Below are 14,685 nucleotides of genomic sequence, written 5' to 3'. Positions count from 1 at the left end.
GAACTTGAACTTCCTATATTACCAACAGCAAGTAACAGAACTATAAGAGTTTGATTAAACTCACTACTTGGGATATCATATCAGTACAGAATGTGTTCCCTGTTAAAATTGCTCATCTCAGATCACATGGTTGTCATGTCCATTCTTCTGAGCCCAGGTGGGCAAGCTTCTGTATTATGGTTATTCATATCAATTGTTATTGCTCAACGAACCTGATAACAAGAAGCACCCGTGGCCTAATGGATAAGGCGTCTGACTTCTAATCAGGCGATTGTGGGTTCGAGTCCCACCGGGTGTGCTTTTCCTTTTTTTCCATTTTTTGTTTTTTCATCTCTTAGGCTCCCTCTATTGGATGAGCAATTTTATTTGCAAGTGCGAAGGCGTCTCCATAGTAGCCTCTCTGAACAATTTTAACAGGGAACACATTGTGTACTGATATGATATCCCAAGTAGTGAGTTTAATCAAACTCTTATAGTTCTGTTACTTGCTGTTCAGTTCCTAATGAGTATCCACTGATTCATAAAAACATTCAAACAACAAAAACTGAAAAATTGATCCACTATCTGATTTGTTTGAATTTCATTTCTTGTTAAACTAGATAAATTTACATTCTCAAGGTTTCAGTTAGACCTACACTAGAACAACGCAGCAAACATTGCTGAAGAACATAGGAAATAATTGAAAACTGAAATATCATATATTTACATCAAGAAACACAGCACAGATACAGAACAAAGATTTAGCAGCACAAAGGAAGAATCCATCTGTTTATTTATCCTTCCACGGCGTAGGTGTTTTCTGGATCATATCATTTGGTCATGCAGAATGTTGCAAGCCTTCATTTATATAAGGCCTTTCAATCTCGATTTTCAAATAGGCTCACGGAATGTGAAAAGTGAAGCAAAACTCAACATCCCAATATACAACGAACTTGTCAGCTCTAGCTGTTGAGCTTTTTGTCTTTTCAATCTTCTCCCTTGAAATTTAGTTAGATCATCAGTTCATGGAAGTTGGTTTGCTCGATGAGTGTTGTTGTTGATGGAGATCAACCAATTCTAGCTCTTTTTGACGAAGCAGAAGAACCATCCTATCATTCTCAAGCCGCAGCCTCTCGTTATTGAGTTTCATCCTCTCCAATTCCCTTTCTTTTTTCCCACTAAATCTCAACCATTTTAAACGCTGCTTTTCGAGCTCAAAGGCTTGGCATTGGTAGCTCACTCTTTGTTCCTCCAACTGCACAGTGCGGGTTCTCATCCATTGCCTCTGTTCCCATGGGTTCTTCGAGCCATCTTGAAGAACATTCATCAGTTCACAGCTCAGTTGCTGTATTGATGGTGATACTGAAGGAAAAGTCCCCCTCCTTTGTCTCTTCTTCCGCACCATCTTTTCATCGTCATCTTCGTCGTCATGGCCAGCTCCTTGCATTTTATGACTCTTCCCACCATCTTCAGTTTCTTCATCCTCCTCCTCATCCTCTTCTTCATCTTCATCACCGTCATCTTCATCTTCCACGTCCTCATCCTCTTCTTCCTCATGACTAACTCCTCTTTTATTCACCATTTTCAAACCTTCCAAATCAGCTCTAGCTCTTGAATTACCATTAGCCGCAGCACCCTGAGATGAATGAAAGCATCTATCTTGTTGATGATGCTGAGAAGACTCAACAGCCACATCTGGAATCTGATGCGCACCACCCGACGCAATCCCACCACCTCCTCCACCCCCACTATTATGATAAGCGCACATCTCTCTAAAGAAAAGATGTTTTGAATTCAACAATTTCTTCACCTCCTCTTTCAATTTTGGTGGTATATGATCCAGAGTTTCAAGTAAAGCCTGATTCTCAACCACTCTGCAAGCAGTCCCCTTCCCAATTATATCATTAACTCTCTTATACCTCTTATTTAAATCATTAAACTTATCTTCACATTGTTGTGGTGAAACATAAAAACCTTTCTCCATCATAGCTCTCGAAACCGATTTCCATTTCCCTTTCTTCTGTAACAGCCCACCTGATTTCTTCTTACAATTACCACCACCAGTTAAGTCATTTCCTTCAGGACCAGCATCATCACCAACATAATAAACCACCATAATTAACAACCTAACCATATTATCTGTCCATTTCACTCTCTGCCACGGCGAAACTCTCTTCCTACCATCTGCCCCACCACCATCCTCCCCTGCAAACCCAGGCTCATCTTCATCACTAATAGCTACTTGTTGTGGTTGTTTTGATTTGTTACTATACGCATGCGCATTTTGCTTTAAGGCTTGCTGAGATTGATTGTGTGGATCAGCTTCATGGCCTCCAACTCCAAATGACACTAAGTGATGTGGTTGTTGTTGTTGTTGAAGATGGTTTGCAAATGGATGTTGCGGTTGTTGTTGTTGCTGCTGCTGTTGATGAGGATGGGGATGCTGATGATGAGGATGGTGTGGATGATGTATAGGAATTTCTAAACCTAACATTCCTGAACCCATTCCTGGTAGTAATCCATTAGTCTCCATTAGTACACAAATTTCAAGGGTAAAACAGTCAATTTCAAGGGTTTAGTTCTAGCTTCAACTTTTCTTTTTGATTTTGGGAGACTAATTCAAAAAAGTTAACTAGAAACAAAATCTAACAACAACCCTTTTTAGATATCAACTAAAACCCACAATTTTAATCAACAAATTAAATGAAAAAAGCTTAGTAAAGAATGAAATATCAACCTGAAAGAAATGTCTCCTTTTTGTGCAGAACTTAGTGGGATTGGATTGAATTGAATCCTCGAGTCTTCCTCTTTTTAGCTACTATTGTGTAGTGTGAATGAGAATTGCTTGATTTGAGAGACTGAAAGTGAATAAAAATGTGGTATTTAGAGTAAGCAATTGGGGATGGAGCAGCAACCAGTATTGAGAAACATGGTTTTCGGAGATATGTTTTTGTACAGTACGTAACATGATATTATTGTGTGAGGGTTGTTATTTGTGGTTGAGAGTAGGGGTTTTGGACATGTGTACGGTTAGGGAGAGTCTGTGTATAGAAGTTGATGTACTTTGTAGAGAGAGATGATGGTATTTAAGAATACTGCCCATGGTTTCTGAGACTTGAAACTTGGGGTGATGAAATGGTGTGTCCATGGTTTTTGAGAATAAAAATAAGAAGAAAAAGTAGACTTGAGGGAAACGGGGGAGTGAATGCTTTTGGTTGTTAGGTGTGTGTTTGGTAGTGAAGATTTTCGTAAAATAAAAATAATTACTTAGGAAATAAGTCGATTTATGCATTTGTCCTCCAGAGTAACTCTCGTTTCCCAAACACATTAAAATCTTCAACCCAAGAAAAATACTGCTCCGTTGTACATGACATTTTAATTTACACCACTGATTAATTTTAAAGTGACGTAAAAATGCAACATTGCTAATAAGGGTATCAAATTGTTTGGGGATGTATCAATATTGATATAGGACAAAACATTCTTAAACCTTGCATTGGTACACCCCAAAGCAATTTGGTACACCTATTAACAGCCATGTAAAAATGGTCGAGATCTTAACATGATGGTAATCGCGAACTAACAAATGCAACGGTACGCACATGACTTATCAGATGTGCGGAAGGAAGGAAGGATGAAATGCAAGGCCGATCAAAACTAACGTGGATGGAAGTCCTGAAGTGAGATCTGAACCGAAGGAACCTTTCGAAAGCATTGATATTAGACAGCCGCACGTGGAGAGCGGAGATTTACGTTAAAGAAGCGTGATTTGAACTTGGCGTAGCCTTCGGCTTAGGGAATGGAGCATTGTGAGTGGGGATTTGTGCGTAGGTAAGTTGTACGCTCCTTCTCATCTTAGAACCAGTGAACATGTAAAATCATCCTAGTAGAATTGTGAAGGGGGACTTTTCACCCTAGCCCGACAATCCAGGCTGGGATAAACTGGAGTTACCTACTGAGGTGGTCGTGAACACGTAAACCCATCATAGTGGTGACTTCACTCCCGTACCAAAACGAATCGGCGAGGAAAGCGTCAAGGATCTTCACTCCGCCTGTGTATCTGAACAACCGATGTATTTTCTGCACAACTTGTACCTTAACCAGGATAAAAGGAGTGTGTTGTGTCGAGGCGGGCAAGATGACGTAAAATCTTCCATATCTTCATGTGATGAACAGATAAAAACTGCTTGGTCAGTATTGACGTTCATCTCTAACCTACACCTAACTTGTTTGAGACAAAATGCTCTATTATCGGTTCTGGTAATGGGGTGATTTGTTAATAAACCATATTTAACTAATCAACATGGTACACCTACATTTTTTTAAAGATATTGGGCATAAGATAGACTCAAATGAACGAGGGGTAGAATAAATTTGAAATTAACATAGCTAAACTAAATATGGTCCCAAAGCAAAACGAGAAGAAATGATCTGGAGAATATATTTTTATTTTCCATTTTGTAAATTTTGTTTTTACAATTTTCTTTTTGTGATGTCAATTTTACTATATGATGTTTTCTAAAAAAGAGGTCGAAATTCAATTAAATATGGTAATTTCCACATATTGCATGGTCTCAACTCGGGCACGTTATAAGTGGTACTAGTAACTCTTAAATATTTGTAGTGATATTCTTTTTTATCTTACCTTAAGAAATTTAAGTTCATGCACTAATAGTTGGCATTGTCTAATTTAATCCATGGTTATTATGCATTGATGCGGAAAAAAAGAAAAAAAAAAAGCACAATGTAGTATTTGTAACTTTGTTATTTTATTCTTAAATTATTATTGTTAACTAGTATATTTGTAATTTTGTTATTTTATTCTTTATATTATAGGGAACATGGTCCATGGATGTGCGGTCCATTAGATAATTAGGTTTTCCCTTGCATGTATATAAAGAACATTATGTGTATGTAATATCCTGATGCTCTTTTATCAATAAGAAGTTCTTCTCCTTCTCAATCTTTTCCTCTAACCTAATTGCTACTCCAACAATTTAACTATCATTGTTAAATATTACTCCCTCTATCTTTTCTTATTAGTCCTATTTGATATTAAGGAGATTGGAAGAATATCCAACACTACTCTTTGTTGAAGCATAAATAGAGAATATCCAACGCCACCCCTAATAAATGCTACATTATTACTAAATTCTAAGTTCAATATGTATATAAGAAAAATATATATTCGATAATTTTATTATTCTTGGAAGTGTTAAAAAATAATATATAGAAAAATATCAATGTGGTTAAATTATAAGATCAAATAATATAGTCCCTCTATCTTCTCATAAATATTTTTTTTTAGAAGTAAGAAAGATAAGTAAAAAAACACTAAATAGATTTATTTCTTATTAAAGATATTATTTATGATTTTAGATTGGGTTATACTAAAAATGATTTTGTAGTTATAAAAAATTAAAGGATATATCAGCATGCATCCTAACAAATATTCAATTTCTTAAAATGCTTAAAACATTGACTATACAAGAACGCATATTAGAGTTTCTCCAATAGCATGTGTGTGGAGATAAATGTCAAAATCCACCTAGGATACACATCTATTTTTTCTAAAATCATTCTCCAACCATGATGTCTTAAACCAATGTATAGATGCTTCTGCATTCCTGAATGGCCCCATCTCTGCTCTTATTCATCTGGTTAAGTATAAAGTTTTGAGAAGCCGCTTATAGCAGCTTTCAGGGATGTATTCTACGCCGTTTCTCCAGGAACAATGTAGATTAGCCGAAGAGGATGCATTAAATAAAGTATGTCAAGGAGAATGTCAAGTTTTAGACATTCCCCTTGACATTGTCTACCATCGTAGTCAGCTTTTAATTAATTGAATTGACTTTAATATATTAACTAACCATTTTTAGCTTCAACAAAATCTTAATTATGGAAAATAAAAATTATACTAATTAAATGAAAAGGTTACTTGCAATACCGTTGGAGATGGTTTTTTTTCTCTCCCTAATTTTAAGGAAAAACATATTGTGGATGTCTTATTTGTGTTGCCACATAGGAAGCACACACAATGACCATTAGAGAAGCTCTTAGATAGTGAATTAAGTCAAAAAAAGTGGTGGTTATTGAAAAGAAGAGGGTACCACGTACACCATGCCAACTTTTTTCGTTCGACAACCTGTATTGACAAAACCTGTACAATTACAAGTACATCTAAACAAAGATCCAAACTGTATTAATCCGTTGTAGACAATATCCTACTACCAGACCTCAGACCGGTATGTAGTTGAGACCGAATTAACCCTCCATGCAATTCGGTTGTAGTTGTGTTCCTTATGCCTCTAGAACCTCACAAGATTCTGGGAAATTAATTCGCTTAGTTGGGATCCTTTATAGCCTAAGAGTTGCTTCAACCCAAGTGAAGACTTTTGATACCATTATGTCTTTAACAAATAATTCTATTTGATTTCCCTTTAAATTTTTTTAATCTAGGTTTGAAAATCAGTTTATAGTAGACAACGTAGAGAAAACTCACGAATCCGGAATACTCACACTGAGAAGATTGGATTACTAATCACCTCTCAAGAACTCTATACAAATCAAAAAAGAGTTTAGATATATATCTTGAGGAATCACAAAGTCTGAGATGAAGAGAACTTTTTTATTTCTATTTATCTCGTTCCTGATATGAGATTACAAAAATCTACAAGATCAACAAAACAAGATCAGGATACAATAACTACCAGGTAAAAGATAGTCTGATCGGGCTTCATGAATCCCTAATTAAGTCTTCAAAATCATGACCTAGAATACAATCCATGAAAAACCTTGGTTATAGAGGATGACTATAGCTTAGCACTATGAAACAAAATTGGTTGGGGATTAAGAAATCATGTTGCAAGAGTCTCTTTATTATATATATTTTCAAGGATCTAGGTAGCTCTAAATTCAAGCTAAGATTTCTTGAGATCCATGCAAAAACTTTATCAATTCAGATGAAATTCTTATTAGGAATTTATGTAAGCATGTGAGAAGTCCGACTTGAAATTACACATAAGAATATACATTGTGGTCCAGGATTCTGGAATCGTGTATAATGATAGTTCATGTTGGAAAGTATGCCTTCTAAACTTACAAGCATAAGTGGTATTCAATAACAATCAAGACTTAAAACCATGATTCACAAAAATACACAGTGATTTGGCGAACAAAGTTGTCTTAGAAGTGTTTATGTGAGTTGTAGCAATGTCAAATATATTTGTAAAAATGAGCATCTGCTTAAATCAAAACTGGGAAGGTATGCGTACCTAAGGTCAGTCGCGAACTCAGGTTCTGGGATACGTGTAACGGGTATGTGTACCCTAGCCATTAGCAAACTCATATCCCATGGATACACGTAATAGGTATACGTACCTCCTCTCAGGTCCTGAGAACTCTAATTTACCAAACAGATTAAAATCTTCAACCCAAGAAAAGTACTTGCTCCGTCAAAACAGGTGTACATGACATTTTAATTTAAACCACTGATTAATTTAAAATAATGTAAAAATGGTCGAGATTTTAACATGATGGTAATCTCCCACATGTGGCTATGCAGGGAGGAATTATTGCCCCTTACAACAGTGAACATGTGAAATCATCCTAGCATATGCGAAGAGAGGGACTTCCTCCTGTGGCTATGCAGGCAGCAGGATCGTGAAAGGGGGGATTCCTCCTTGTAGCCCTGCATGCCCTGGGCAGGGATAAAGTGGATATGCTATTTTAACGGTCGCGAATGCGTAAACCCTACTAAAATGGTGTGACCACCCCCTGTTCCACCAGCGGCACGGAAGGTGCCAAGGATTTACTACTGTCTCCGACAGGTTGCCCAAGCAGGTGATCCGGCGTATAAACTTAACCATATTTTGGAGATAAGATCTTCACGAGATATTATCTTTGCCCTACCTGGTACTTGCTACTGGAAAAAGGGCTTTGGTTGTTGGTTATTGGTAATCGCCAACCAACAAATGCACCTGTAAGCACAGGACTCATCAAATATGCGGAAGGAAGGATGAAACATGACTCATCAAATGTGCGGAAGGAGGATGAAATGCAAGGCCGGTCAAAATTGACGTGGATGGAAGTCATCGAAGGAACGTTTTAGAAGCATTGGCATTGGAAAGACGCACGTGGAGAGAGGCGATTCACGTTAAAGAAGCATGATTTGAACTTGGCTTAGCCTTCGGCTTTGTGAATGGAGCATTGCGAGTGGGGATTTGTGCGTAGGTAAGCTGTACGCCCCTTCTCATCTTACAACCAGCGAATATGTAAAATCATCGCAGAATTGTGAAGGGGGACTTCTCACCCGTAGCCCTGCAGTCCATGATGGGATAAAATGGAGCTACCCACTGTGGTGGTCGTGAACACGTAAACCCATCATAGTGGTGACTTCACTCCTGTACCAAAACGAACTGGAGAGGAAAGCGTCAAGGATCTTCACTCAACATGTGTATCTTCTACACAACCTCTGTATTTTCTGCACAACCTGTACCTTAGCTAGGATAAAAGGAGTGTGTTGTGTCGAGGCGGGGAAGATGGAAGTAAAATCTGTCATATCTTCATGTGATTAACCGATAAAAAAACTGCTTGGTCAGTATTGACATTCATCTCTAGCCTACACCTAACTTACTTAGGACAAAATGCTCTATATTCGGTTCCGGTGTCGTTAATCAACCATATTTAATTAATCAACATGGTAAACCTACATTTTTTAAAGGTATTGTGCATAATATAGACTCAAATGAACGAGGGGTAGAATAAATTTGAAATTGACATAGCTAAACTATGTATGGTCCGAAAGCCAAATGAGAATAAACGATCTGGAAAATATATTTTTATTTTTCATTTTGTAAATTTTGTTTTCCCAATTTGGTTTTTGTGATGTTGATTTTGCTATATGATGTTTTTGAAAAAAGAGGTTTTGTAGTTATAAAAATTTAAAGGATATATTAGCGCCCGTCCTAACAAATATTAAATTTCTTATAATGCTTAAGTCCAGAAAGTGGTGGTTATTGAAAAGAAGAGGGTATCAAATACACCATGCCAATTTTTTTCGTTTGACAACCTGTATGGACAATACCAGTATAATTACAAGTACATCTAAACAAAGATCCAAACTGTATTAATCCGCCGCAGACACTAGCCTACTACCAGACCTCAGACCGGAATGTAGTTGACATCGAATTAACCCTCCATGAAATTCGGCTGTAGTTGTGTTCCTTATGCCTCTTGAACCTCACAAGATTCTGGGCAATTGATTCCCTTAGTTGGCGTCCTTTATAGCCTAAGAGTTGCTTCAATCCAAGTGAAGGCTTTTCATACCATGATGTCGTTAACAGATAATCCTATTTGATTTCCCTTTAATTTATTTAATTTAGGTTTGGAAATACGTTTGCAGTAGATAACGTAGAGAAAACTCACGAATCCGGAATACTCACACTCAGTTACTTTAGAAGCTTGGATTACTAATCACCTCTCAAGAACAATCTATACAAATCAAAGAAGAGTTTAGATATATATCTTAAGGAATCACAAAGTCTGAGATGAAGAGAACTTTGTTATTTCTATTTATCTCGTTCCTGATATGAGATTACAAAAATCTACAAGATCAATAAAACAAGATCATGATACAATAACTATCAGGTAAAAGATAATCTGATCGGGCTTCACGAATCCCTAATTAAAGTCTTCAAAGTCGTAACCTAGAATACAATCCACGAAAAACCTTAGTTATAGAGGATGACTATAGCTTAGCACTAGGACACAAAATTGGTTGGGGATTAAGAAATCATGTTGCAAAAGTCTCTTTATTATATATATTTTCAAGGCTCTAGGTAGCTCTGAATTCAATCTAAGATATTTTGAGATCCAAGCAAACACTTTATCAATTCAGATGAAATTCTTATTAGGAATTTTTGTAAGCATGTGAAAAGTCCGGCTTGAAATTACACATAAGAATATACATTGTGGTCCAGGATTCTGGAACTGTGTATAATGATAGTTCATGTTGGAAAGTATGCCTTTTAAACTTACAAGCATAAGTGGTACTCAATAACAATCAAGACTTAAAACCATGATTCACAAATACATAGTGATTTAGTGAACAAAGTTGTCTTAGAAGTGTTTATGAGAGTTGTAGCAATGTCAAACATATTTGTAAAAATAGATTATGAGCATCTGCTTAAATCAAAACTGGGAAGGTATGCGTACCTATGATCAGTCCGCGAACTCAGGTCCTGTGATACGTGTAACGGGTATGTGTACCCTAGCCATTCGCAAACTCATATCCCATGGGTACACGTAATAGGTATGCATAACTCCTCTCACCCTTGAACTCGGAACCATGGGGTACGCGTACCTCTCCCAATTTCAGAACTTAGATCACTAGGGTACGCGTACTAGGTATGCGTACCTACCCTGTGTCCAGAATCCAGTATGTTCTGAAAACTCTCTTTAAACAATTCAAAACATTCCCAATAAATAAGATAAAATATAGCATTGCTCGGTCAATTTCAAAATTTTATCAACTTGGAATAAAAATAGCTCATGAACAATAAATTATTTTTAACCAAGATTGTTAAGAAGCTAAGAACATCCATTGCTTGAATCATATTTCTATAGATTTATCAAGACAAGCTTGACTTGAAATTTTTTCATTGCAATATTAAATGTATTAATTTAAGACAACTTAGTCTCATTAGATCGAATGATAAATCAACGTGATTAAATAGAATGGTTAGTCTTCACATATCTGTTTGTTGATGAAGCTCTATGTTGGAGCACTGCTCGGTCAAACTCATAAGTTTTGATATCTCAAGCTTGTTGTCGAATTTAGTTGTCAAAATTATATCTTGATTTGTAGTCTACAATTAGTTAAGTCTCTGATTAGGATAGAATTGTAGTTGAGAAACGGATATCACGGAAGTCGTCATTGCTTTCTACCGCTTGAAGGCGAAGATCAACCGAAGCTTTTGGAGAAATTCTTCAACAAAAGGTAAGTGAAGATTGAACCACCTATTTCTCAAGTTATATTCATCTTTTTATATATGAGACGATGTCGCATAACTGATTAGACTATCATTATCAAGAATTTCGAGTCAAGATTTTTCTTGGTAATTAGTTCTCAAAATATGGCTAAGCTTAATGAACATTTTTCATACTTGATGAATTTCGGTTAAGGAAAATTTATTGTTCGCAATCAAAATCATGGTTCAAGTTTTATCATTTGAAAATAGCCTGGAAAAGTGATATGTATCATTGATGTTATTCGAGAATATTTTGAATCGATTTAGAGAAATACGGAACTACTGTAGATTCGGACATTAGACATTGTATATACAAATCTTACAAACTGGCAAAATTGTTATAAGTCTGAATCCGTAATGCATGTACTCAGTACACGAAACGAAGTAGCTATATGTCAATGAACAGATTTTTGGTATGCATATTTGTATGCACACCTTTAAAAGTCAGGGAACTTGTGAATCCGGATTGGTACGCAAATCAGTGCGCGTACTAGAAAAGAAGTGTGAGTTATGGAACCAGTTTGGTATCCATACCGGTACACGTAGCAGAAAAGTTTTGTGGACTCTGCAATGTGGCTATGTTTAAATGGTATCCATACCAGTACGCATACCACAAAAGTTCTATGGACTCCGGAACTCGACTATGCTTAAATGGTATCCATACCAGTATGAATACCGAAAAAGTTATGTGGACTCTGGAACTCGGTTATTTCTTAAGGTTTACATACTGGTACATGTACCATGACATAACTGTTCACGAACAGGTTAAGTGATTGTACCTTGTACACCTACATACCATGTCGATTAAATTCTTATGCACGTAAATTATTTATCCAAGATAATTTGCATTTGAATAATCTCTAAAACCACCATAGACATATTTGATCACTTGATTGAGTTTCGAGTTAAGTCTTAAGTGTTTATAAAAATGCTCAAGCTTATAATTCAGTTGGATAGATTTGGCTAACCATTTATGAGCATGGTCTTATACACGGTTCGGTCATGGTTTATGCTAACCAGAGTGTATATCTTGATTATGTAAATAAGATCGAAAGATTCATCTAACAATGGATATTGTTTGCTTGGTTTTAAAGCTACCTTAGCTTAAACCTAAAGCAACCTTTGCTTTGAATGTCTATAAAAGGGGAAATTCAAACAACTAAGATCTTTGAATCCCAACACTACTTTTCTTGGTATGTCCTAGTTGTAGCTAGATTCGTCCTCTTCCTAAAACCTTTTTAGGGTTTAACGACTACAAAGACTTCATAAGGATTCATGAAGCCAGGTACAACTATTATTTATCTTGATAGCTCGAGTATACTAATCTTGTTCGATTGTTGAGCCGCTCACTTGAACAAGATAGATAGAAATCATCAAAGTTCTTTTCGTTTCAGACTTTGTTGATTCCAAAAGTTTTATACTTGTGAGGTGAATAATAATCTAGGCTGCACTTCGGGTTACATGAGTCCAGATTTTGAGGTTAGCTAGACTTTGTCTATTGCTATCGATTTTCATCACCTTGATCTAACTTATTGATCGCAAAGGAAATCACATATAGGCTTATCCGTGGGAGGAAGATTGGTTTAAAGTCTTCAATTGAGTTGAAGCAACTCTTAGTTGATGTGACGTCAGCTAAGGGAATCATTTGCACAGAGTTCCGCTGGGATTCAAGAAGCATAAGAAACGCGACTGTAACTGAATTTCTGGGAGGGTTTAATTCAGTCTCAACGACATTCCAGTTCGAAATTAATTGGTAGTAGGCTAGTATCTGTAGCGGCTTAATACGGTTTGGTGTTCAATCTAGACTAGGTCCCGAGAGTTGTCTACATTTGTGGTTTCCTCGTTAACAAAACTTCTGGTGTCCGTGTTATTTATTTCCGCATTATATTGTTTATCGTTATAGTTGAAATATCACAGGTTGTGCGTTAATCAATCAAAGTAGATACATCCATCCTTGTTTGTTGGATACGACTTTATTGATTAATTGGGAAATTGATATTTGGAATCACCCAAGTACTCTCACACGTAAATCAGGTTCACAGATTTGTCACTATTAACGTTATGATTGTGAGAGACAGAGATATTTGGGATATAGCTAGAACGGCCCTCACATAACTCTTGTTAGAGCAATGCTCGGTCGAACTCGCAAGCGTTGCTATTTCAAGCTTGTTTTTCAAGTTTAGGTGTCAGAACTATAAGTCTTGATTTCTAGTCTACTTATAGTTATGTCTCGAATTAGGATAGTGAAAAACGGGGGTCTAACAACCACACCCAATATTTCGCTTAGCAATCTGTATGGACTAACTCCAATATACTTTTAAGAGAATCAACTAGACAGCCAGACTCAATCTTAATAAAAGTATATCAAAGAGTTATATCTCACTTTATCATTCAATACTTACTCAAGCAAATACAAATCTGCGAGTCTAATTGAATACTAGAGAAACTACTTGAACGGTACAAAAGACCAATGTTCAAGGATCAATAAATTTCAATCAACAACCAAAGGTTGGATTTTCCAATTGATCGATTCAACGCACAACCTGTTATATTTCAATTATATAACAAAATATAATGCGGAAAGAAATAACACAGACACCAGAAATTTTGTTAACAAGGAAACCGCAAATGCAGAAAAACCCCGGAACCTAGTCCAGATTGAACACACACTGTATTAAGCCGCTACAGACACTAGACTACTACAAGCTAACTTCGGTCTGGACTGTAGTTGAACCCCAATCAATATCACACTGATTCAAGGTACAATTGCGCTCCTTACGTCTCTGATCCCAGCAGGATACTACGCACTTGATTCCCTTAGCTGATCTCACCCACAACTAAGAGTTGCTACTACCTAAAGTCGAAGACTTTAATTAACAAATTTGTATCACACAGAAAAGTCTACGGTAATAGATAAATCTGTCTCCCACAGAAATACCTTCGAGTTTTTGTTCCGTCTTTTGATAAATCAAAGTGAACAGGAACCAATTGATAACCCGGACTTATATTCCTGAAGAACAACCTATAATTACCAATCACCTCACAATAATCTTAATCGACTAGCGGTAGAAGATATTGCGGAATCACAAGCGATGAGATGAAAGTGTTTGTGACTTGTTTTATATCTTGCCTATCAGAGAAATCAATCTCAAGCCAATCTTACGATTGTACTCAACACGATAGAAACATCAAGATCAGATCACGCAACTACAAAGAAAATAGTTGGGTCTGGCTTCACAATCCCAATGAAGTCTTCAAGTCGTTAACCTAGAGGGTCTCGAGAATAAACCTAAGGTTAAAGGAGAATCGACTCTAGCTAATACAACTAGTATCACACAGAAGGTGTGGGGATTAGGTTTCCCAGTTTCTAGAGTTCTCCTTTATATATACTTTCAAATCAGGGTTTTCAATCTAAGTTACCTTGGTAATAAAGCATTCAATATTCACCGTTAGATGAAAACCTGATTAGATTCAAGATAATATCTTTCAAACGTTAGATCAAACTTAGCTTGTTACACACAAATGAAATGCACGTTTATTTAGGTTTGTGTAACCGTACCCAAACATGTACACTTAGTTAGTTCAACAGTAGTTAAACAAATGGTTATCCATATGAGCACTTTCATATTAACCATATTCTTCTTTACATCAACTAGTTCAAATGACTCAAATGAAC

The 14,685-nt window shown here is 36.4% G+C and overlaps 1 protein-coding gene and 1 non-coding gene across 2 annotated transcripts; one reads left to right on the top strand and one right to left on the bottom strand.

Annotated features, from left to right (window-relative positions):
• Positions 1 to 225: 225 nt before the first annotated feature.
• TRNAR-UCU lies at positions 226 to 298 on the top strand. Its single transcript has one exon. It is a non-coding gene; the product is annotated as a tRNA-Arg (tRNA).
• Positions 299 to 566: 268 nt separating this feature from the next.
• LOC113338843 lies at positions 567 to 3,095 on the bottom strand. Its single transcript, XM_026584237.1, has 2 exons — positions 2,717 to 3,095; positions 567 to 2,487 (listed from the first exon to the last, which is right to left on the bottom strand). Exon 2 carries the CDS (start codon positions 2,483 to 2,485, stop codon positions 998 to 1,000), a length of 1,488 nt encoding a protein of 495 aa, XP_026440022.1. The 5' UTR covers positions 2,486 to 2,487; positions 2,717 to 3,095; the 3' UTR covers positions 567 to 997.
• Between the last annotated feature and the right edge of the window lie 11,590 nt (positions 3,096 to 14,685).

The sequence above is a fragment of the Papaver somniferum genome, unplaced genomic scaffold, assembly GCF_003573695.1.
Source record: "Papaver somniferum cultivar HN1 unplaced genomic scaffold, ASM357369v1 unplaced-scaffold_19, whole genome shotgun sequence".
Classification (NCBI taxonomy): domain Eukaryota; kingdom Viridiplantae; phylum Streptophyta; class Magnoliopsida; order Ranunculales; family Papaveraceae; genus Papaver; species Papaver somniferum.
Note: the sequence above shows the minus strand (reverse complement) of the source record. Positions and strands in the feature narration are given on the sequence as shown.

What these genes read in the sequence shown, in the direction of transcription:
- LOC113338843 (XM_026584237.1), bottom strand. Translation starts at nt 2,485, where the DNA reads ATGGGTTCAGGAATGTTAGGTTTAGAAATTCCTATACATCATCCACAC.